The sequence below is a fragment of the Bos indicus x Bos taurus genome, chromosome 2 (assembly GCF_003369695.1).
Source record: "Bos indicus x Bos taurus breed Angus x Brahman F1 hybrid chromosome 2, Bos_hybrid_MaternalHap_v2.0, whole genome shotgun sequence".
NCBI lineage: Eukaryota > Metazoa > Chordata > Mammalia > Artiodactyla > Bovidae > Bos > Bos indicus x Bos taurus.
In genome coordinates, this window is record NC_040077.1 from 61,993,409 (window position 1) to 62,016,529 (window position 23,121).

Consider the following 23,121-nt stretch of genomic DNA (forward strand, 5'->3'; position numbering starts at 1 on the left):
GCAGCCCACCAGGCTCCACCGTCCCTGGGGTTCTCCAGGCAAGAACACTGGAGTGGGTTGCCATTTCCTTCTCCAATGCATGAAAGTGAAAAGTGAAGGTGAAGTCGCTCAGTCGTGTCTGACTCTTCACGACCCCATGGACTGCAGCCTACCAGGCTCCTCCGTCCATGGGATTTTCCAGGCAAGAGTACTGGAGTGGGGTGCCATTGCAATAGTATATGAGTATATAAATAGTAGTCATACAAAATCAAAGTTGTACGTTACTGAGGAGGACTTTTTTCCTAAAATATATGTTTTAATTATTCCAGTATAGGAACAACATAAGTATTCTTTCTTCTCTTCCTACCTTTTTTCCTTTTTTAGAAATTAAATACTTGTGATTATGTACATTATTATAAAGTTTGCCATCGTAACTATTTTAAGTGTATAATTCAGTGACGTGTATTATATTAATGGTGTTGTGCAACTGACACCACTATTTTCAAACCCCATACAGAGACTCCATAACCATTTAGCAATAACTCCATTTTTCCCTTTCTCACAGCTCCCAGTAACCACTATTCCTTCTGTCTTGATTAATTTGCTAAATCTTTCTTATTCAGCACTACTAAAGAATACAGATAAGATTTATTATGTAAACTTTCTCTTTGCAACATTTGCATGTCACTATAGTATCTGTAATCTATTGTGGCATAACAATTTACCCCAAAACTTAGTGCCTTGAAACCACAATAGCTGTGTATTTTTTCTCATGGTTTCTGTGGATAAAGAATCCAGCCTGCGTACAATGGAGATGACATGTCTGCTGCCTGAGAAGTGGGGCCTTTGCTGATCGATCCCAAGACTGGGAGCTGGAATCTGAAAGCTTCTTCACTCACATGTCTGACAGCTGATGCTGACCGTCACTGGGGGGCCCATGTGCGGCTGAAGAGTTGAATGCCCGTACGTGGTTTCTCCAGTGTGGCCTGGGCTTCCCCACAACACGGTGGCTGTGTTCCAAAGGCTAGTGTCCCTCCCGAAAGATAAGGAGAAGGGGAGAGTGCCAGAAGCCCTATCAGCCTCAATGACTGAGCCTCAGAAGTCACACAGCGATGCTTTCATGGCATTCTGCTGACTGACACCGTTACAAAGGTCCACCCAGGTTCTAGGGAAAGGAACACAGACCCCACCTCTAAATGTAGGTGTGTCAGTGTGACATTGAGAGACAAGTGTGTTAAACGGGATAAGAATTGGCCATTTTTGTGCAGTCTGCCACAGCGTGTGTCCACCATGTACCCAGTTCAGGCCTTAGCAGGACTTCTCTAAAATTAACTCCTTTAATTTACCTTAACTGCTGGCTAATCAGCTGTGGAAATGGCTGTTATCCTTTCTCTTAATTAGGAGGTTGAAATTTACATGTTGAAAAGAAGATGGAAAACATGAAATCATGAAGTTGCTGCTTTTAGAAAAGAGAAATCTGTTTCTTAGGAACAAGATAATTATTAAACTATCTCTATTAAAGAAACTGTTCTAATTCATATCTTTACTGCTATTTGAAAATATTCCTTAGTCAGGAAACTATTTTAATATGAAAAATATATTGTTTATGAACATTGTTTGTGTTTACAGTTTGGGCATGAAAACATTTTTCAAGTCTTTATTGACCTGAAATATTTAAACACACAATTGCTTCCTTTCCCTGACATACATCTAGAGGCCAAAGTACATTTTTATTATATGACTTCTATAGCCAAGTGCAGAGAAGGCAATGGCACCCCACTCCAGTACTCTTGCCTGGAAAATCCCATGGTTGGAGGAGCCTGGAAGGCTGCAGTCCATGGGGTCGCTGAGGGTCGGACATGACTGAGCGACTTCACTTTCACTTTCATGCATTGGAGAAGGAAATGGCAACCCACTCCAGTGTTCTTGCCTGGAGAATCCCAGGGATGGGGAAGCCTGGTGGGCTGCCGTCTATGGGGTCACACAGAGTCGGACACGACTGAAGTGACTTAGCAATAGCAATAGCCAAGTGACCTAACTTCTCTAATGCTTTAGTGTTGTCATTTGAAATTTGGGAAGAGTAATACTACCTGCCTCACAGAGCTAGCATGAAGATTACATGAGTTGATATACATAAAATGCTTCACACGTTGTAAGTGCTAAAAAAAAGTTAGACACAAAGTACATGGAGACAATAGTGGTATTCTACATGTATGTATATATGAAGAGTCATCGCAGGGTTGAATTCATTTCCAATAGGGTATTCAAAAGATAGAGGAATATGGTTAATGACAAGTTTGTTAAGCTATTTCATTTAGGAAGAACACACTCAATAGCCTCTTAATTTAATAACTTTGTTTTTTCCTAGTTTGAAAAAGAAAAACAGCGTGATATTCGATCATTCTTTTTACCAAACGCTAAGAAAAGACAGTTGGAGACCTCCTGTGATGAATCAAGGGTATCCCAGGAGAAAAATACTGTAGTGCCAGCAGACCCTGTAAAAACAGCCACCAGAGGTGATGAAAGTGATCTTGAACCTGAAGCTAAAAAACTGAAATCGGTCGCCATCGATGACCCTTGCAGGCCCCCTGAGGAGCAGCCATGCCGGCCTGGGCAGGCCGAAGCTCTGCTCACATTCGGGATCTGCAAGGCCAAGGCCCAGGCCACTACCCCAGCCTTTTGTGGTGAGGGCTGGCAGTGTGCTTTCTGCACCTACATCAATAACTCAGTGTTACCTTACTGTGAAATGTGTGAGAATCCACGGGGCGGCGCTGGTGAGTACATGGAGGGCGACCGTGAGGCGGGTAGCAGTGGTGTCTTCAGATAACCTGTGTGTTTAGAGACAACTGCTGTCATCAGAGATCCATGACTGGGTTCCAACTTCAGTGTTTAAGCTGGAGGAAGAGCTTCCACAGTGAAGACTGTGAATTTATCCCCTTGTGGAATGTGAAAAGCTCCCAGTTCTGTCAAGAATGTATATCCCCCGGCGTCTGTGACATGGCATTAATTTGGCACAAATGGACATTTCTGATTAATGCCAGCAGGACGTGGATTCAGTGGGCAGGAATAGAAGCTCTGTTGCTATGGCAGCAAATATGCCTTATAGCCATAGACCTGCTGTTTTCTTTCCTCTGTAGAATATACTTGTTTTTAAAGAAATTGTAGATTATTTTGTTTAAATAGCAGAATGAATCCAGTGTAGCTTCTTCGCCTACTGAAATATTTATTGTGCCATGTTTCTCCCATGAAAAATCATAAAAATTCCTCTCTTGATCTTCTTTTAAAAACCAAATCTCACGTCTGTTTTATGAGTTTATTCTTTTCTAAAACATGCTATTTAAAAGAAATCATAAACATACCTCAGAGTATGTTTTGCTTGCATGATATGATATGCTTGCTGGTGTTTTATTTTTGAAGTGACTATTAACAACTGTGGTTGTCTTAAGAAAATCATCATCAGTATTCCTTTTTTTCCAGTTTTAGAGACCATTTTTGTGGTCACTAAAAATGCCAAGTGTATGGTTTTGGAAACTAGAAGAAATTATAAATAAAATCTTATCAAAGTGTGTAATGATTATACACACTTTCCCATCATATGTGAATTCTCCAGAGTCTTGACATTAACAGAGTCTCAGCAAAGATAGAAGCTCTAATGCTGCAGTTCCTTCCTGCTTGCCTTGCTCTCCTCTGCCTTAATTTTGATCTGAAAGAAAATGTAATCAGTAGCTGAGTCTTTCCTCCTCTGATTCTGGGTGTTCCTCCCAAAACTGACAAGTCTGCCATCTGGGTGATTATATTTGTAACATGGACACCTGTTGTCTATGAACTAAATTGGAGCCACAAGCTTATCCCATATAATATCTCCCACAATTTGCATTATCTCATTCAATTTCCAACTGCTACAGGCAATAAAAATAAAGTATCTCATGACTACAAAATAATATTAGTTCACACAAAGTCTATAAATTGAATGACTGAGCAATAAAAATCATGGTTTAATAGGGTTTTATAAGTTCTGATTTTTCTTTATGATACCAAGAGCAACAATGAAGATTTCTAGAACCATGATTTAATAAGCAAACTGTCAAGCAGTCTAAAAAAACAAAACACCTTTTGTGAATATGAAACAATCTGATTTAAGAACAATACATATTCCAAGTAACAGTGATATTACCATATCCGGTAGTCATAATTATTAGATTAATAATACTACAGTTTAACATAATCATTTCCAACCTTGATTTGGATGCATCCCCAAAGTATTAAAAAGCAGAATTCCAATTCATCTAAATTTTAAACTCAATACCTGCCACATAACACTTTGAGGAAACAGTGAATTCAAAACATTAAACGAGCAATATTAGGATACAGGACTGGAAAGTCTTATAAAGCTGTTAACTAGTGGTCTCTAGTATGTTAGCTAGTACATTAATTTGCTTACATTGGATACTTGCTGTTGTTCAGTCACCAAGTCATGCCTGAGTCTTTGTGACCCCATGGACTGCAGCATGCCAGGCTTCCCTGTCCTTCATGGTCTCCCAGAGTTTGATCAGGTTCATGTCCATTGAGTCAGTGATGGCATCCAACCATCTCACCCTTTGTCATCCCCTTCTCCTTTGGCCTTCGATCTTCCCCAGCATGAGGATCTTTTCCAGTGAGTTGGCTCTTCTCATCAGGTGGCCAAAGTATTGGAGCTTTAGCTTCAGCATCAGTCCTTCCAATGAATATTCAGGGTTGATTTCCTTTAGGATTTACTAGTTTCATCTCCTTGCTGGCCAAGGGACTCTCAAGAGTCTTCTCCAGCACCACGATTCAAAAGCATTGATCACTAGAGTTGTCAGTATGTAACATTTCTCTTGTGCTTTGTTCTTAACATCTATTGCTTATCCTCTGCATCTTATACTTCATACTCCCAGATTTGTATCTCTCATTTGAATTCCAGACTGGATGTATGCAGTGACCTACATAACATCTCCACCTGGATGTCTAAAGGGTACCTCAAGTTTAACATGTCCAAAATGGAATTCTTGATTTACAGTCACTACATCTAACACCAAAGCTTCTCTTCCCCTGTCTTCCCTACTTTGTGCTAAAAACCTGGAGGCAGCATCTTTGATTTTTCCCTGTCCTCCCATCTTCATGAAGTTCCGCTAGTGTAACCTTTACAAAGTGCCTTGATTCCAGTCACTACATCTTCATTGCTACCATCACACTGGAAGCCACCAGCATCTCTCTGAAGCCTCCCTGAGGCTGGTCCTTCTCTCCACAGCAGATGGAGGGAGGCTTTAAAAACTTAGATCATTACATTCCTATGCTTACAACCCTTTAATGGCTTCCAGTGACACTAAGGCTCTAAGTCAAGAATACAGGCCCCCTGGGGCCAGGCTTCCCAGATCCCTGAGCAGCTCTCAGCTCCAGGGAGCCTCCCACCCCATCCTCTCACTCACGTATTCTCTTTAGCAAAAAAGATCCTATCTGTTTGCCTGTTTATCTCTGCCTTTGGAATGGAATCTCTAGGAAGCAGGGACCTTTCTGACTTGTTCCCTCTGCCTTTCCAGCACCTAGAGTGGTACTTGGTGATCCCCAATAAATATTTAGAAAGAATGAGCAGATGTTGCTGACTTTGTTTCTTTTTGTACAACTTAGCTGTGACATTTTTAAACTCTACTTTCTGTACTGGCTTTAGGGTACACAACGACTTTAGCTAAATATAAGTGTAAATTATTTGTTTTTCATGAATTATTTTGTTTGTTGTACAAATTTGTTCCACAAATAGATAGCCTCAGCCAGACCCAGAATAAAAACAAAAACGAGAAAGATGATTCTCAGGACACCTCCAAAAAAATTCAGACTAGTTCTGACGGGGAGAAACAAGTCCTGGCACATTCAACACCTGAACCATTAGCTAAGAGCAAGGAAGAAATTTCAACAACTGAGAGTGAAGACAGACTCACCCCCCAGCCAGGTGATGGTAAGTCTTTCCATTTCCAGGATCCAAGTAATAACCATATGCTTAGACGTGGAACACTGTTAATAGGTTTGCGATTACTACCTTGTTCCAGGTTCCTTGTATTCCCTTTTATATTAAAAATACCAACCATTTGTAACTACATACATAAACACCAGATGGCTAGAAAAGCAGAGCTGTTGGCATTCAGATGTTACAGAGAGAGCTAAACTCATATGGGCTACATGTGCTGTCTCCGGCCTGTTGCCCAGCTTCCACCAAGCTCGGCCCATTCTTGCAGTGAGAGCATGGTTTTGATATTTGGGGGTTCTTTTGGACACCATGGATTGCTTTAAGATTGACAGATGATTGACAGCCACTTAGGAGATCATTCATCCTTTACAAGTGAATTTCTTTTATTTTTTATTATTTTTGGTTGCACTGGGTCTTTGTTGGTGCATGTGGGCTTTCTCTAGTTGCAGCAAGCTGGGGCCTCTCTCCACTGTGGTGTGCAGGCTTCTCGTTGCGGTGGCTTCTCTTGCTGTGGAGAACAGGCTGTAACACATGGGCACAGTAGGTGCAGTGCGCAGGCTCAAGAGTACAGGCTCAGTAGTTGTGGTGCACGGGCTTAATTGCACTGCGGCATCTGGGATCTTCCCAGACTAGGGAGCGAACCTGTGTCCCCTGTACTAGCAGGCGGATTCTAAACCACTGTACCACCACGAACCCATACACATGAATTTCTTTTAAGTGGCTACAATTAATCAGCATATTTTATATTTTGAGTTTTGAGGGTTGTTGTTTTTTTAAGTAAAATGTTTTTAAGGAACATAATTTCAAGACTATGTGAATCATGACCAACCAACCATGTAGTGTCTCAGGTTTATTTACTTCTTTCCTTGATTCCATTCATTATTTATGGCTGCAGTGGTTGGCAAATACCAGCCTGTATGTCATCCATCACAATCTTTATGGGCCAGCTGGCAAAAGATTGTGAGTACTGTGGGGTTATTTTCTTTGTTACTCAGTTTGTGACCATAGTAACCAACAGGTTGATGTTTCATTATAACAACCCCAAAGTGTTCAGGATGGATTGTCAAAGTTTTTAAGTTAGTTGCTGTTAAACATAGATATAGTTTAGAGTTGGATTCATAGCTCTAAAAAGATAAAAGTGTTAGTCACTCAATCGTATCCAACTCTTTGCAACCCCATGGACTGTAGCCCACCAGGCTCCTCTGTCCATGGAATTCTCCAGGCAAGAATACTGGAGTGGGGTGCCATTCCCTTCCCCCAGGGCGCTTCCCATCGGCAGGCAGATTCATTACTGTCTGAGCCACCAGGGAAGTTAAACATAGATATAATTCCATGTTGAATTCATAGCTCTAAAATGAAATGTTTATTAAGTATTTCTAAACTCTAGGCATCTTCCTTCTGTGCTCAGCTTTCCTTCCTCTAATTCCTCAAGGTCTTCCCAAAACTATCTCACAATAGATTCTGTTCAGGTCTGTTAATTTTAGCGGCCTTTAAGTAGACAATCTGGACTCAGGCGTCTTGTCTCTAGTTCCCTTGTGTGTACTCTGACAGTGCCCCCATTGAGGATGAAACCATTGCTCTCGGACAGTGTCCAGGTCAGTGAACAAAACATCAGACCCAGAATCAGCGACTGGCAATTGTTGTCAGCTGGGCCATGAGACTCTCCATCTACAGCAAGGAAATGCTTGTTAGTTACAAATTGGTCCCTTGATGAAGACGTATGTTAGCTTTACCTACACATTCTTTTCGAAAATCACTAGACTTTTAGAAATTCTATTCTGCTGGTGAAATTTGCATTGGCCTCATCCAGTAAACAATGCTGGTATTTTCCCCTACACCTATTCCCTCTTCTTTTTTTCTCTCTTTACTTCTCAGATCACTGGGCTGCAAAAGTGTAATTCTTCACATCTTCCCACTGACATGGATTTCCTTAAAAAACAAGAAAGAGAAGGGACATTGTAGTAAGATGCTTCTACCCACATATGCTCTTTTAGAACCAGAGTGACGTATACCACTGTGGAATTGCAGCTTCATTCTAACTGGAATTCTAAGGGTCTGGAAGGAAGGCCGTATCTTCATAAGATGCTATCTGGTGTTTGGAACCATTAAATTATACTACATGAAAAAAATGAAAAATACATTCCCTGATGTAACTAGTAGTTACCAAAAAACATCAGCTGATTTGGAGTTGTTCTCATAAGGCTTTTTATCAAAGAGTGACTTCTGATCTTTAAGCATTAACCACAGTTCTTCAAATCTGGAGACAGTGATTATGGTAGGCACTTACTTTATGTACATTAAGAAAGAAAAAGATGGGACTTCCCTGGTGGTGTAGTGGATAGCAATCCACCTGCCAATGCAGAGGACACAAGTTAAATCTCCAGTCTGGGAATATTCCACGTGCCCTGGGGCAACTAAGCCCTTGTGCCACAACTATTGAGCCCATAGACTAGAGCCTGTGCTCCACACAGGAGAAGTCAACCCAATAAGAAGCCTGAGCACTGCAACTAGAACGTAGCCCCCAGTTGCCAAAACTAGAGAGAAGCTTGCTCAGCAATGAAGACGCACAGCCAAAATAAAGAAACAAACTGCCGGTTTCGCTATGACACAGTAACTGGTTATCCCTGCAGCGATGCATGTTTGCTTCTTTAATAACAGATTTATGCTTTCTCATCCTGTATGCAAGTTTTTGGTGTACATGATAACTTTTCATTTAAATCCCAAACCACAGTAAAACATTTTGAAGACATTTTGAAGGTAATCAAAATCAACACTCAGAAATAACAATGCATATATCTCAAGCGTAGTGTCGAAGTGAAAACGGTGTTGTAGTTATGACTAAGCTCATGCCCAGGCAGTGAAAACTACCTTACAGCTGTCACCTGGCCAAGCATAGTTGTAAAATGCCAAGGCTGTTGACTGGAAGACATGCCAATTTCAGAGATATTCAAGTGTGGGGAAAGCATGCATTTTTGAATTTATGAAATATGGGGATAATCCACAGTCTAAGTTTGTAAAGTGACTGATGTCTCGATTAGAAATATTCAAATAGATGATACTGCAAATAAATCATAGACTTGTATATCTGGAAAAATACTTGAAAGGGTCACTGAGGAACCATGGCAGAAGTTAAGAGCATAGGCTCTGGAGCCAGATTACTGGGCTCTGTTACCAGTGGCCTTGGGCAGACTGATGTGCCTTGCTTCCCTCCTCTGTAAGACGCACAACTTGTTTCTGAGAGGTGTTAATATAAGTGCTTAGACCAGTACCGGGCTCATTGTTAGTGCTTGATAAGTGCTAACTAATTATTATTTAGATCTGCTTGGATAACCCCATCCTTTCCACAGAATATATTGGTCAGTAGGACTGAGAAAAAAATAAACAGAGACGATGAGAAAGACGTCTTGTTCACTCATCTCCTTTTGTGAATGTGAGGCACCAGGCCATAAGGCATCAGTCATTTAAGTGGCCCTCGACATGGTAGTCTTGCTGCGGATAATCAAAATGGTGTTCATTCGGTCTCAACTTAAACCCTCTGTAGCAATAGGAATAGATTCTAGACTCTTTCAAGACTGATAGGGACTCTTTCAGGGTAAGAAATTCTCCCTTATGCCTAATGCTTATCTTTTATAAAGCAAATGCTGAATTTCGTTTTTTTTTTTCTTGTTGGGTCATTAGCAAAAGTGCCAAAGCAACTGGTTACCATATAAACCAGTATGCTCTTAGATCACCTGCCATGTTTATTTCATGCCCAGGTACATGTTCTTTGTTCAGTGTGCTGATATATTTGATAAAACTCTTTCATTATCCTAACCCACATAGGATTAAAGTAAGCTGTTCTGGGTAGAGGGTAGATATGCCTTCAGGTTCTTTTTTATCTTCTTCATTAGAACAGTTGAAGAACTGGCCAGTGTATGATACCCTGATGTTTTGTGCAAGTAAGAATACTGACCGGATTCACGTCTATACTAAGGTAGGCATCATGTGGATTCTGGAAACATACCCAAGGCTTCCTTTTATCTTGTTCCAATGGAGATAATTTTATTAGCAGTGAGATGGGTAGTGAGTTCTTTTCCTACTTAAAGCTAATTCTCAGATTCCTCTGTTAAATCTAAAGACAAAGAGTGGCAAACAGCTTCGTAGTTAGAGTGCAGACTCTAGGGCCAGGGTGCCTAGGTTCAGATCTGTTACTGACTGTGGAATCTTGTGCCTGTTTCCTCAGCTGTAAAATATGGAGTGGTCATTGCCAGGACAAAATAAGCTAACTCCTGGGAGGCCATTAGCACAGTGCCTGGCCCTGGTGAACTCTCACTCCAAGTCGCCTCCTGCACTGATCCTGCAGCAACAGCAGCAGTAGGATTCTCACAGAAGCCTAAGCCTGCCTACACATGCTGAGTAACTCTGCTACTGCTGCTAAGTCGCTTCAGTCGTGTCCGACTCTGTGTGACCCCATAGACAGCAGCCCACCAGGCTCCGCCGTCCCTGGGATTCTCCAGGCAAGAACACTGGAGTGGGTTGAGTAACTCTAGGAAGCTTTAATAATATGACTGCTCATGGCCTGAGTTAGCAGTGCTCAAAATTTTCAGTCACAGGACCTCTTAGCACTCCTAAAATTTGTTGGGGACCCAAAGACCTTTTGCAACCCCATGGGCCATAGCTCACCAGGCTTCTGGTCCATGGGATTTTACAGGCAAGAATACTGGAGTGGGTTACCATTTCCTTCTCCAGGGAATCTTCCTAACCTAGGGATGGAACCCATGTCTCCTGAATTGGTAGATAGATTCTTTACCACTGAGCCACCAGGGAAACCCCATGTGGGTTATATCTCTTGTGAAATTAAAATAGAAACACTTTAAAATATTTATCCACGTGAAACTAGCAGTAACAGGGCTTACCTGGTGGTGCAGTGGATGAGAATCCGCCTGCCAATGCAGGGGACACGGGTTCAATCCGTGGGCCAGGAAGATCCCGCATGCCGTGGGGCAGCTAAGCCTGTGCTGCACAACTACTGAGCCCACAAGCGCTCTAGAGGCTGCGAGCGTCAGCCGCCAAGCCCGCGCGCTGAAGCGACTGAGCCCCATGCGCCTGGAGCCTGTGCTCCGCCACAGGAGGAGCCGCCACAGGAGGAGCCGCCACAGTGAGAAGCCTGTGCCCGTAAGAGCAGCTCCCAACATCTAGAGAAAAGCCTGGCGCAGCAGCGAAGACCAAGCACAACCAAAAATAAAGGAATAAACAGTAATTAACAAACTAGCAATAATAAATCCACTGTATACTTATATAAGAAGCATATCTCTGTGAAAAATAATTTCCAAAACAATGTTTAGTGAGAAGAGTGGCGTTGTTTTACATCTTTAGCAGTTTCTCCTGAAGTCATAATAGAAGACAGTGGGATTCTCAGATCTGCCTCTGCGTGGAAAACTTCCCTGGACATTCCTAAGAGAATAACAGTGGAAAAGGCAAATGGTGTTGCACCAGTATTATAAAACTTATGTCTCTCTGGATCTTCTGAAAGGGTCTTGGAGACCATGTGAGAATCTTTGGCCAAGGTTCACTAGTATAAGTATTTGAGAAAAAAAAAATTACTGAGATTTATGAACACTTTTGCTTGATCTACAGTTTCAAACTTCTAATCTTTACAAGTGTCATAAAATAGGATTTGTGAGTTTTTAAACACATGGGCCATTCTATTGAAATAATGTCATTTTAAAGATAAGTTAAGTTGGGCCTGCCCAAACTCAATTATGGGTTTTCTGCTAAACCAAATTATTAGATACAGATAGATGCTGTACCATGTAATAATCTCTAGTTCTAACTGAATATTAGAAGATACTGCTAGAAGATTAGGAGACGGCTAGGATCATGAATACCAGAAGCTCCAAGCAGCCTCCACTGTGGGACCACTGCCAAGAGCAACATCAAGAATGAAAATAGGCAGGACACGTTTCCCTTAAAGGCTTCAGCCTTGGTCTGCCATGTGGAACTTTTGACTCGGGGAGCACCAAGAAGCCCTCCGCTCCTCTAGAGACAGGTCTGAGTGTCTGAGCCACCTCCTGCCCCTTGTGAGACCATCACCTAAGAACAACAGAGAATGGCTCTCCCAGGGGCTAGAAGGTCAAGAATCCGGAAGGCAGACCCCAGGCAGAGCACACACACAAGTTCAGAAGCCCTTAAACTTCTTACTGTGCACGGTGAAGGCTCTGCATCCTGGATCATCATGTCGGGGTATTTCCTCCTCTGCTGGAGACTGGAGAGAAGCTGCAAATGGTAGACGGTACAGCATGCCTTCGTTGTAGTTCAGCTGCTAAGTCGTGTCCTACTCTTTGTGACCCCATGGACTGCAGCACACCAGGCTTCCATGTCCTTCACCATCTCCCAGAACTCTGCTCAAACTCAGGTCCACTGCATCAGTGATGCCATCCAACCATCTAATCCTTTGGTGCCCCCTTCTCTTCCTGCCCTCAATCTTTCCCAACATCAGAGTCTTCCAATGAGTTGGCTCTTAGCATCAGGTGGCCAAAGTATTGGAGGTTTAGCTTCAGCACCAGTCCTTCTAATGAATATTCAGGGTTGATTTCCTTCACGATTGACCGGTTTGATCTCCTTGCTGTCCCAGGGACTGTCAAGAGTCTTCTCCAGCCCCATAGTTTGAAAGCATCAATTCTTCGGCGCTCAGCCTTCTTTATGGTCCAACTCACATCCTACGAGAACCCCTGAGCAGTATGAAAAGCAGTGTGCCTGCCACCAAGCAAACAGCTCAGCCACCTTCCTGACCTCTCTCAACAGTCTCGAGTGCATTTTTACCACTCTTCTAAATACTTATGTATCCCCTTGCCATGAAACATTATTCAATCAAGTTTCCAAACTGGAGACACTAAGCAGGTCAAATGTCAACAGGGATTTTCACAGCTACAGGAGAGTTCAGAAGAAAGCTTTTCTGTTCACCTTAGGAGACCTGAAATAAAATCTAGAAACAGAAATTCATATAAAAACCCCCATTCAGTGCCTAAAAGAACACTCTTTAAAAGGAAGAGCAGTAACAGATGTTTAGCATCTTATGTCATGTTAGTAGTATACCTCTAAACTGTCACTTCAGCCAGAACCCCATGTCTAATGGGAGTTCACTTCAGCCAGAACCCCAGCCAGAATAACAATTATACATCTGAACTTTTAATCACTATGTAAGTACTTTTTGTGTATTTTTCTTTCCCCAAAGTGATTGTGGTAACTGTAACGTTTCTTTCTGGCTGAGAGAATTAGGCAGAATATGGGTTCAACTTTTGTTTATACAGTAGATTTCTATATACAGAGATTCTTCTTTCGCTTTATAAAAAAAATACTTCATGTTCGACTGATGACACCTCTCTACATGGTATGGCTTACCCTTAGACCAAATGTAGTGGGGGCTCTCAGAGGGCCTGGCCCCTTCCTGGGCTCCGTATCCTCTCAGTGGGGGCAGTACGGGTGGAATCTTGTCTGGAATGAGCTGCTTCAGTTTATCAGTTTAGAAGACTGGGCATGAAATGCAATAATAGCATTCTTTACTTTTAAAATAATTATTAGTGCCTACAGACAAAATGGATTAATACTGCCTTCCTCATCTATAATCAGGATGGAAACCAGATGAACTGTAATTTCATTCCTTTGGATATAAAATTAGACCTGTGGGAAGATTTACCAGCAAGCTTTCAGCTGAAACAAAATCGCTCCCTGGTAAGAACCATCCTGCACATTTGTTCTGAATGAAAATTTGTTGAGTAATTTTAAAGACCATTTTTGAGTTTGATAAAAGCAGAGCAGCTTGTGGCCTGCTGCAGTCAGATCACTGGGTGCACTTTAATCAGTCCAGGCAGTGCCTATGAATTACCAGGATAAATGTGAAATCTGTTAGCCTGGCGAACGATCACACCTCAGGTTGCTGTTTCTGTGGATAGACTCATCCTCACGTCATTTATTTCCTCATTCACAGGATTAGCAGCTGTGAGGTTGGTGTCTGACAGAATCACACTTTGTCTTTGTAGGTTAAGTTCTAACACTGACAAGCTCTGAGAGCAGGGATAACACCATGTGGGGGGACTCCATTCCTTATGGGAAGCAGCCACAGGCCATGTACCTGCTGGGGAGGCCTTAGTTCTGATCTGTGCTGATTGATCTTCACTGCTAAGGAGGGTCAGCGTGTGTGGGGGCTGAGCCAGCATGCAGCATGGTGCTGTTTACAAGAATACAGTGATTATGTTTTTGCATTTGAGCAGAAATGAAAACATTGGCCATGGTCGGCTGCACCCATCTTAAAAGAAAAAGTAGCTATGAGCTGTTTTCTTTGGTGTCATCTAATGCTGATGCTCAGATTACCAGAAAATAGCCAATTATGTATAACTGACTAATAAGTAACAGTAGCCCTAATAAAATGTCTCAGATTTATTATTGATGGCTTTTTTCCTGTGAGAGTTTAGGCAGTCAGGTACAAACGATGCCCAGATATTGCGTTGTCACCACCAAAGACCCACTGTCCCCAAAATCCAGTTTTGCCTCGGCCACCGTTGGGGTATGTGTGCTTTTGGAGTCAGCGAGCACGTTATTGCTGTTGGTCTCTGTGCATGAAGGACATGTGCTGAGTGTCCTAAATGGTGTCTATAGACAGCTGATGGCTTGGAAGTGACCTCTGCAGAACTGGCCGTAGATGGTTCACAATAAAGGTAGGAAAACTGCATCAAACTGAAGAAAACCTTAAACTGTGAGACTCAAAGCCTGTTTGGGGTTATGATAAAACATCCGTTTTCAGATGCTATACGTAGCCTCGCTTTCAAAGGAAGATGCCTGGCGAGCTGTACACTCTTTTCATTATCTCATTTTCCACCAGATCTTGAGGTTTGTTCGAGAATGGAGTAGTCTAACTGCCATGAAGCAGAAGATAATCAAGAAAAGCGGGCAGCTGTTCCGCAGCCCAGTTCTGGCTCTGGAAGAGATCGCAAAGCAGCAAACCAAACAAAACAGTACTAAGAGGTATGAGTTGTCTTTCTTCATTTTGTATTTTATTGTTTGTCATAGTTATTTCCACAGGAGTGTCAGACATTTTATGTAACCACTGACAAAATTCTGATGGATTAAGAGAATACATAAAAAGACAGCGTATTTTGTAGCAACATAATTAGATATTTTGTGAATTTGGTCACATCTGCTGGGGAAAATCAAAGTGTCTGGATCTTACTCACTATGAGTCCTGCTCATCAAGAGAGAGGCCAGACTCACAGGTTGATCGTGCCCTTGGGACGTGAATCTTGGGTGCGATACAGCGTGGTAGCTGCTTTTGTTTGACATTCCACCACCCAAGTAAGCTGTGCATGTGTGCTCAGCTGCATCCAACTCTTTGTGACCCCACAGACTGTAGCCCACCAGGTGCCTCTGTCCATGGGATTTTCCAGGCAAGAATACTGGAGTGGGTTGCCATTTCCTCCTCCAGGGTATCTTCCCAACCCAGGAATCGAACCTGTGTCTCTTGTGTCTCCTGCACTGGCAGGCAGGTTCTTTACCACTGCGCCACCTGGGAAGCCCCTACTAGGGGAAGGTGGCAATTATCATGCCCATGGTTGGAAACAAAGTAATAGGAAAGGTTGAATATCTCAGGTTTGTAACTGTTTCACCTTCATCATGACAGTTCAGTTCAGTCCTCAGTCGTGTCCAACTTTTTGCGACCCCATGAATCGCAGCACGCCAGGCCTCCCTGTCCATCACCATCACCCGGAGTTCACTCAAACTCACGTCCATCGAGTCGGTGATGCCATCCAGCCATCTCATCCTCTGTCATCCCCTTCTCCTCCTGCCCCCAATCCCTCCCAGCATCAGAGTCTTTTCCAATGAGTCAACTCTTCGCACAAGGTGGCCAAAGTACTGGAGTTTCAGCTTTAGCATCATTCCTTCCAAAGAACACCCAGGATCGATCTCCTTTAGAATGGACTGGTTGGATCTCCTTGCAGTCTAAGGGATTCTCAAGAATCTTCCCCAACACCACAGTTGAAAAGCATCAATTCTTTGGCGCTCAGCTTTCTTCACAGTTCAACTCTCACATCCATACATATCCACTGGAAAAACCATAGCCTTGACTAGACGGACCTTTGTTGGCAAAGTAATGTCTCTGCTTTCCAATATGCTATCTAGGTTGGTCATAATTTTTCTTCCAAGGAGTAAGCGTCTTTTAATTTCATGGCTGCAGTCACCATCTGCAGTGATTTTGGAGCCCAAAAAAATAAAGTCTGACACTGTTTCCCCATCTATTTCCCATGAAGTGATGGGACCGGATGCCATGATCTTCGTTTTCTGAATGTTGAGCTTTAAGCCAACTTTTTCACTCTCCTCTTTCACTTTCATCAAGAGGCTTTTTAATTCCTCTTCACTTTCTGCCATAAGGGTGGTGTCATCTGCATATCTGAGGTTATTGATATTTCTCCCGGCAATCTTGATTCCAGCTTGTGCTTCTTCCAGGCCAGCATTTCTCATGATGCACTTGCCTTTCAAGTCTGTACACGCTCCGTTTCCTTTCTCAGCAGCGGCAGCAGCACCATCTTTGCCTCACAGAGACATCCCCTTGTGTGATCTGAAATCCCCAGTCTCTGTAGACTCTTTGTCAGCGTGAAGCAAAGATACTCAGGAAAAGCGGGCAGCTGTTCTATAGCCCAGCTCTCGTTTTGGAAGAATCACAAAGCACCAAACCAAGCAGCACTATTGGCAGGAAAAGGCCCTTTCTTTAGCTCTTGCTTTCTTCATATACCTGTAATCTCTCTTCATCCTCACATCTAGCATTTTTATCATCTCTAGCTTTTTCTATGCACGAGTGACAGAAATCCATTAACTGTATCCAATACAGTTGGTTAAGTACATTAAATCCTTATACTGTGAAGACCTCTTCTGCTGTCTCAAAATATCATATGTGAGAACATGGAAAATCGTTAAGGGTAAAAATAAGTGTATAAAAAGGTTGTTGTGTTCAGTTACTCAGTCTTGTCTAACTCTTTGCAGCCACGTGGACTGCAAAGCTCATTAAGCTCCTCTGCCCATGGGATTTCCCAGGCAAGAATACTGGAGTAGGCTGCCATGCCCTCCTCCAGAGGATCTTGCCGACCCAGGGGTTGAACTCACATCTCCCACATCTCCTGCATTGGCAGGCAGATTCTTTACCACTGGTGCCACTTGGGAGGCCTTTAAAAAAAAAAAAAAAAAGGATGGAGACACAAATATATGTAATTGCTATTAGCGACACAGCGTTGGGGAAGATAGCTTAGGAACTGGTGTCAGAGGTTTTTCTAACACATGGTCCTCAGCTGGAGGCAGTTTCTTCTGTGGTTGCAATCTTAGGGGTAATTTTTTAGATTTTCATGATTAGGGGATACAGCTGAGACCTGGGGTACTGCCAAAAATCCTGAAGTGAACAGGGCCACTCTTCCAAACAGTTACCTGTTTCACAATGTCACTGGTGCCACTGCTGCGAAATCTGACTCTAGACCATATGATTAGGGGATTTGTGAAGATTGTAGGGACTTTATACTTCCCGCTGGGATTACAGACTCATGTGACTAAAAATAAAGCAAGGAACCATACATGAATGAATGAGGTCAGGTGTAAAACTAGAAAAGGATGGGGTAAGGGGTAAAACTATAGCAAATTAGAAAGTAATAACCTATATAACGTCACACAAGTTTAGATTTAAAAATTAAACACTATATGAGTCATGTAAAGCCCTTCGACAAGTTGTATTTATCCATGAGCTGCCTGTTTTGGACTCTTGCCTCAATTTTTTTGTACTGGTTGGCTTTTCCCATGACTATGTATTACTTTATATAAAAATGTACATACACACACACCTACACACATATAACAAAAAACATACCTATTTTGTTTTTCTCAATACTTCTTCCAGTCCTCTCCTTCTTTCCATTTTTGTAACCATAGTAGTATGGTCTTCTCTTTACACAATCATAGTTCCCTTCTTAACTGAATTTACAGCTCATTCCAGCCACTTCTAACACATCCTGTTATTTCTTCTCCAGCAGACATGGAAGCACCGCCTAAGAAAGACAGCTGGTCAAGGTGTAAAAGCAAAAGTCATAAAATCAGTACAAGCCTAAGTCAGATACACAGTATTATTTATAAATATTATATGTAGGTGATATATTAAAGATAAAGCTGTGTTAAAAAGCAGTGGAGTAAGTAGTCAGATTTGTATTTAGTAAGAGCTCCCCCTGGCCCCAGTTGGAAGATTAGATTGAAAGGGCAAGACTTGAAGTGGGAGACGAGTGGCATTAGCTTCCTGTTGCCGCCCTAACAAATCACCCCAAATTTAGCAGCTTAAAATAACAGGAATTTATTATCTCTCAATTTTTTAAGTCAGGAGTCTGAAATGACCCTACTTGTTTCTCTGCTCTGGATTTTATAGACTGAAAAAAAAGATACTGGCTGGCTAGGTTCTTAATGATAGTCTGGGAAGGATACATTTCCACACTTATTCAGGTTTTTGACTGAATTCAGTTTCTTCTGGCTGTGGGACTTTGTTTTCCTTGCTGACTATTGACAGGGGAGCCACCCTCTGCTTCTAGAGGCTTTTTTTTTAGTTCTAGCACATAGGCCCCTGTGTCTCAGAATCAGCAATGATGTGTCAAATATTTCTCATGCTTGGAATTAATCCCTTTCTGTTTTGTTTTGGGTTTTTTTTGGGGGGGGGCGGAATTGCTCCCTTTCTTAAGGTTAACTGATTAGTAACCTTAATTACATCTGCAAAATCCCTTTGCAACATTACCTGGGTGAGTGTTCAATTGAGTATCAGGAGATGGGACTCCTAGACAGAGATATCTTTAAATTACAGTTGACCTGGGAAAAAAAGATAGGGGCTTATACTGAGGCATTAGAAATGGGAATTGAGGAGAGGTATTAAGGAGACAGATCCAAAGACCTTGGTCACTAATGAGAGAGAGGTGGGAGAGAGGGCTCCAGGGACATGGACTTATGTCCAGGAAAATGAAACACATGCTTCCGCAGAGGGTGAAGACAGAGGAAGCATGCTGATTCTGGCTGCAGAACCCTTGTCGCAGTGAACTGAAGTGTGTCTCCCTGAGAGCAGGTGTAAAAGGGGCAACACAAGAGCACTGAATGGAAGTCTGTGTGGGGAACAGGCAGATGCTGGATGCCTCGCCCTCTCACTGTCCTGCCAGTTTACCTTCTGTTGCTGTTCAGTTGCTAAGTCGTGTCTGACTCTTTGCAACCCCATGGACTGCAGCAGGCCAGGCTTCCCTGTCCTTCACTATCTCCCAGAGTTTGCTCAAATTTTGTCCATTGAGGCAGTGATGCCATCCAACCTTCTCATCCTCTGTTGCCCTCTTCTCCTCTTGCCCTCAATCTTTCCCAGCATCAGAGTTTTTTCCAGTGAGGTGGCTCTTCACATCAGGTGACTAAAGTATTGGAGCTTCAGCTTCAGCACCAGTCCTTCCAATGAATATTCAGGGTTGATTTCCTTCACGATTGACTGGTTTGATCTCCCTGCAGACCAAAGGACTCTCAAGAGTCTTGTCCAACACCACAGTTCAAAAACATCAATTCTTTGGCACTCAGCCTTCTTTATAATCCAACTCTCACATCCCTTCATAACGACTAGAAAAACCATAACTTTGACTATATAAACCTTTGTTGGCAAAGTGATGTCTCTGCTTTTGAATACACTATCTAGGTTTGACACAGCTTTTCTTCCAAAGAGCATCTTTTAATTTTGTGGCTGCAGTCCCCATCCACAGTGATTTTGGAGCCCAAGAAAATATAGTTTTCTTTCCAGAGAAACTATACCAGAGAGGCAGCTGTCTTGGAAACATCAGGCTTAGTGGAGACAAAGAGAGAAGTGTTACGCTAGAAACTACACTCACTAGATCCCTGTATTGGCTCAGCTGCCACACCAACAGCCATATTTTAGAATAGGCAGGAGATTAGAGGAGTCATCTCTGAAAAGATGGACTAGCCTCAGAATGAAGACAAAGATATATTACTTTGGGGGAATTCTCCCAAAAGCAATAACTAGGTCTCCCAGAGTGATTATTTGTCCACTTGTTTGCAGGCTACACCCAAGCTCAGAGGTTGCAGTCAGCTTTTGAGCGGCTCACTCTAAAAGCCAGTATCACCAGCCATTGTATAGGTTCCTAAGTGGGTTCCCACTTGTTGGAGGGCAGGCGTGATTCAGTTGGAAACCTGTGGGTTTAGAATACCAACTTTTTACCATATAGCCATAGCTGGTCAGGTCGGCAGCCTTGAGCCCAGCACCGTTCTCACTGGTGCAGGCTGCTTTCCAACTCCTCTCTCATTGCAAAACTTCCGTGGTCCATCTTCCATGACCGTCCTCATCCCAGAATTCCTTCAGGAGACTTCTTCCTTCACTATTTGTCAAAATTGGGATTCACCATAATCCGTTTGAGAGTTGGTATGCTTATGAACTGAGCAAACCTCAATGGAAAATTAAATATTGGTAACACAACTACATTTGAAAAGTTGTCAACAAACCCACTGTGAGGCTGGTTGATCTGTTTCTTGTAGTTTCCAAACATTTGTACTTAAACGTCTCGTAGGAAAGCCAGAGGTTATTTTTAGTTCTTAAATCTCTGAATAAATTTCTCAGCATCTTTTAAAGTTACTGAATTAAGTTTCTAAGCTTTTAAACATTGAATAATACCAAAGGCAAGGCTTAATATCTCATTGCCCCTCAAAGCTAGGAAGCTTTTAAGTTCATTTAGAATCTGCTGGAATACTTTAGCAAAATGCTTTTGTGGAGGGAATAAAATGATTGAAGAAATGGGGGGTGTGTGTGTGTGTGTGTGTAGGGGGAATTTAGGAGCTAAAAGGGCAAGTTAAAGAATACTAAAAGAATTCACTCTGATCTCTTTTTGCTTTAAGAAAGACACACAAGTAGAAATGCAAACATGTGAAAAGATAGTCATCATTCCTCTTAATAGGAGAAATTCAAATTTAAAGCTATAACAGGAGACCAGTCACTGTTGGCAGAGACGTTTTAACTGCTATCCCTTGTGCTAGTGAAAGTGTGAGGGACTGTCCTCCACTGCTGGTGGGGTCTATAAATTGGTAGGGCCTCCCAGTGGTAAAAGATCCACCTGCCAGTGCAGGAGATGTAGGTCCCTGGGTCGAGACGATCCCCTGGAGGAGGGCATGGCAACCCACACCAGTATTCTTGCTTGGAAAACTCCTTAGGGGAATTTTTAGAGGCAAGAGGTCAGAGGAGCCTGGCAGACTACAGTTCAGGAGGTCGCAAAGAGTCAGGCACAACTTCTGCTGCTGCTGCCACTAAGTCGCTTCAGTCGTGTCCGATTCTGTGCAACCCCATAGACAGCAGCCCACCAGGCTCCCCCGTCCCTGGGATTCTCCAGGCAAGAGTACTGGAGTGGGTTGCCATTTCCTTCTCCAATGCATGAAAGTGAAAAGTGAAAGTGAAGTCGCTCAGTAGTGTCCGACTCTTCGCGACCCCATGGACTGCAGCCCACCAGGCTCCTCTGTCCATGGGACTTTCCAGGCAAGAGTACAACTGAGCACTGTATAAATTGGTACCATCCCAGAAGAGAACAATGTGTCAAAATCTATCCAAACTTAGAGCACCCAAGATCTTTGACTTAGCAAGTCTGCTTCAGGGAATTTACTCTACAGATAGTTCTTGTATAGAAAATAGGGATATTTGGGATAGGACTGTTTATTACAGCATTATTTAGGATAACAGAGTCTAGAATAACCTAAATGGGCATTAATCAGAGACTAGATAGATAATGAAATAACATGAAACCATTAAAAGTATAGAGCAATCTTATGTGTGCTAATATGGAAAGATCTCCAAGAATGTATCTTTAGGCAAAAAGAGCAAGGTGAAGATTAGTGTATATTATTCTACCTTTTGTTTTCGTTTTAATTTTTATTCGAGTATAGCTACTTTACAATGTTGTGTTTCTGCTGTACAGCAAAGTCAATCAGTTATATTAATACACATACATATAGCCTTTTTTGGATTTCCTTCCCAGTTAGGTCACCACAGAGCACTGAGTAGAATTCTCTGCTATACAGAAGGTTCTCATTAGTTATCTATATTATACACAGTACCAATAGTAAATATATGTCTATCCCAATCTCCCAATTTATCCCACCCCCTCTCCCCCTCCCTTGGTGTCCATGTTTGTTCTCTACATCTGTGTCTCTATTTCTGCTTTGCAAATAGGTTCATCTGTCCATTTTCCTAGATTCCACCTATATGCATTTATATACGGTATTTCTTTTTCTGACTTATTTCACTTTGTATGACAGTCTCTCGGTCCATCTGTGTCTGCAAATGGCAGGTTTTTTCCTTTATATGGTTAAGTAATACTCCATTGTATATATGTACCACATCCTCTTATCCATTCCTCTGCTGATGGACATTAAGGTTGCTTTCATGTCCTGGCTGCTGTAAATAGTGCTGCAGTAAACACTGGCATGTATGTATCTTTTGGAGTTATGGTTTTCTCCCGGTATATGTCCAAGAATGGGATTGCTAAGGTCGTACGGTAGTTCTATTTTTATTTTTTTTAAAGGAGCCTCCACACTGTTCTCCACATTCCCACCAACAGTGTATGAGGGTTCCCTTTTCTCCATACCCTCTCCAGCATTTATTGTTGTAGATTATTTTTTGATAAACACCATTCTGATCAGTGTGAGATGGTATCTCATTGTAGTTTTGATTTGCGTTTCTCTAATTATTAGTGATGTTGAGCATCTTTTCATGTGCCTCTTGGCCATCTGTATGTCTTCTTCGAAGAAATGCCTATTTAGATCTTATGCCCATTTTTGATTGGGTTGTTTGTGGTTTTTTTGATACTGAGCTGCACGAGCTCTTTGTATATTTTGGAAATTAATCCCCTTGTTGGTTGCTTAGTTTGCAAATATTTTCTCCGATTCTGAGGGTTGTCTTTTCATCTTGTTTATGGTTTCCTTTGTCATGCAAAAGCTTTCGAGTTTAATTAGGTCCCATTTATTTGTCTTTAAAAATAAAAAATATACTGGAGAGTGACTGCTCATGACTATGGGTTTCTTTCTGGGGTTATAAAAATGTTCTGTAATTAGATAATCATGATGTTACAGCGTTGTGAATGTACTAAAATGCACTG

General features: G+C 42.2%; 1 protein-coding gene across 3 annotated transcripts in view; it reads left to right on the plus strand.

Annotated features, from left to right (window-relative positions):
- ZRANB3 (zinc finger RANBP2-type containing 3) overlaps window positions 1-23,121 on the plus strand; it is a 313,962-nt gene that overhangs the window by 281,174 nt on the left and 9,667 nt on the right. For all 3 annotated transcript variants that reach the window (XM_027561929.1, XM_027561942.1, XM_027561936.1), the window contains 5 exons: window positions 2,348-2,753; window positions 5,756-5,950; window positions 9,850-9,932; window positions 13,568-13,669; window positions 14,817-14,959. In XM_027561929.1, the coding sequence (XP_027417730.1) occupies window positions 2,348-2,753; window positions 5,756-5,950; window positions 9,850-9,932; window positions 13,568-13,669; window positions 14,817-14,959 (929 nt within the window). The remainder of the gene's footprint in view (window positions 1-2,347; window positions 2,754-5,755; window positions 5,951-9,849; window positions 9,933-13,567; window positions 13,670-14,816; window positions 14,960-23,121) is intronic.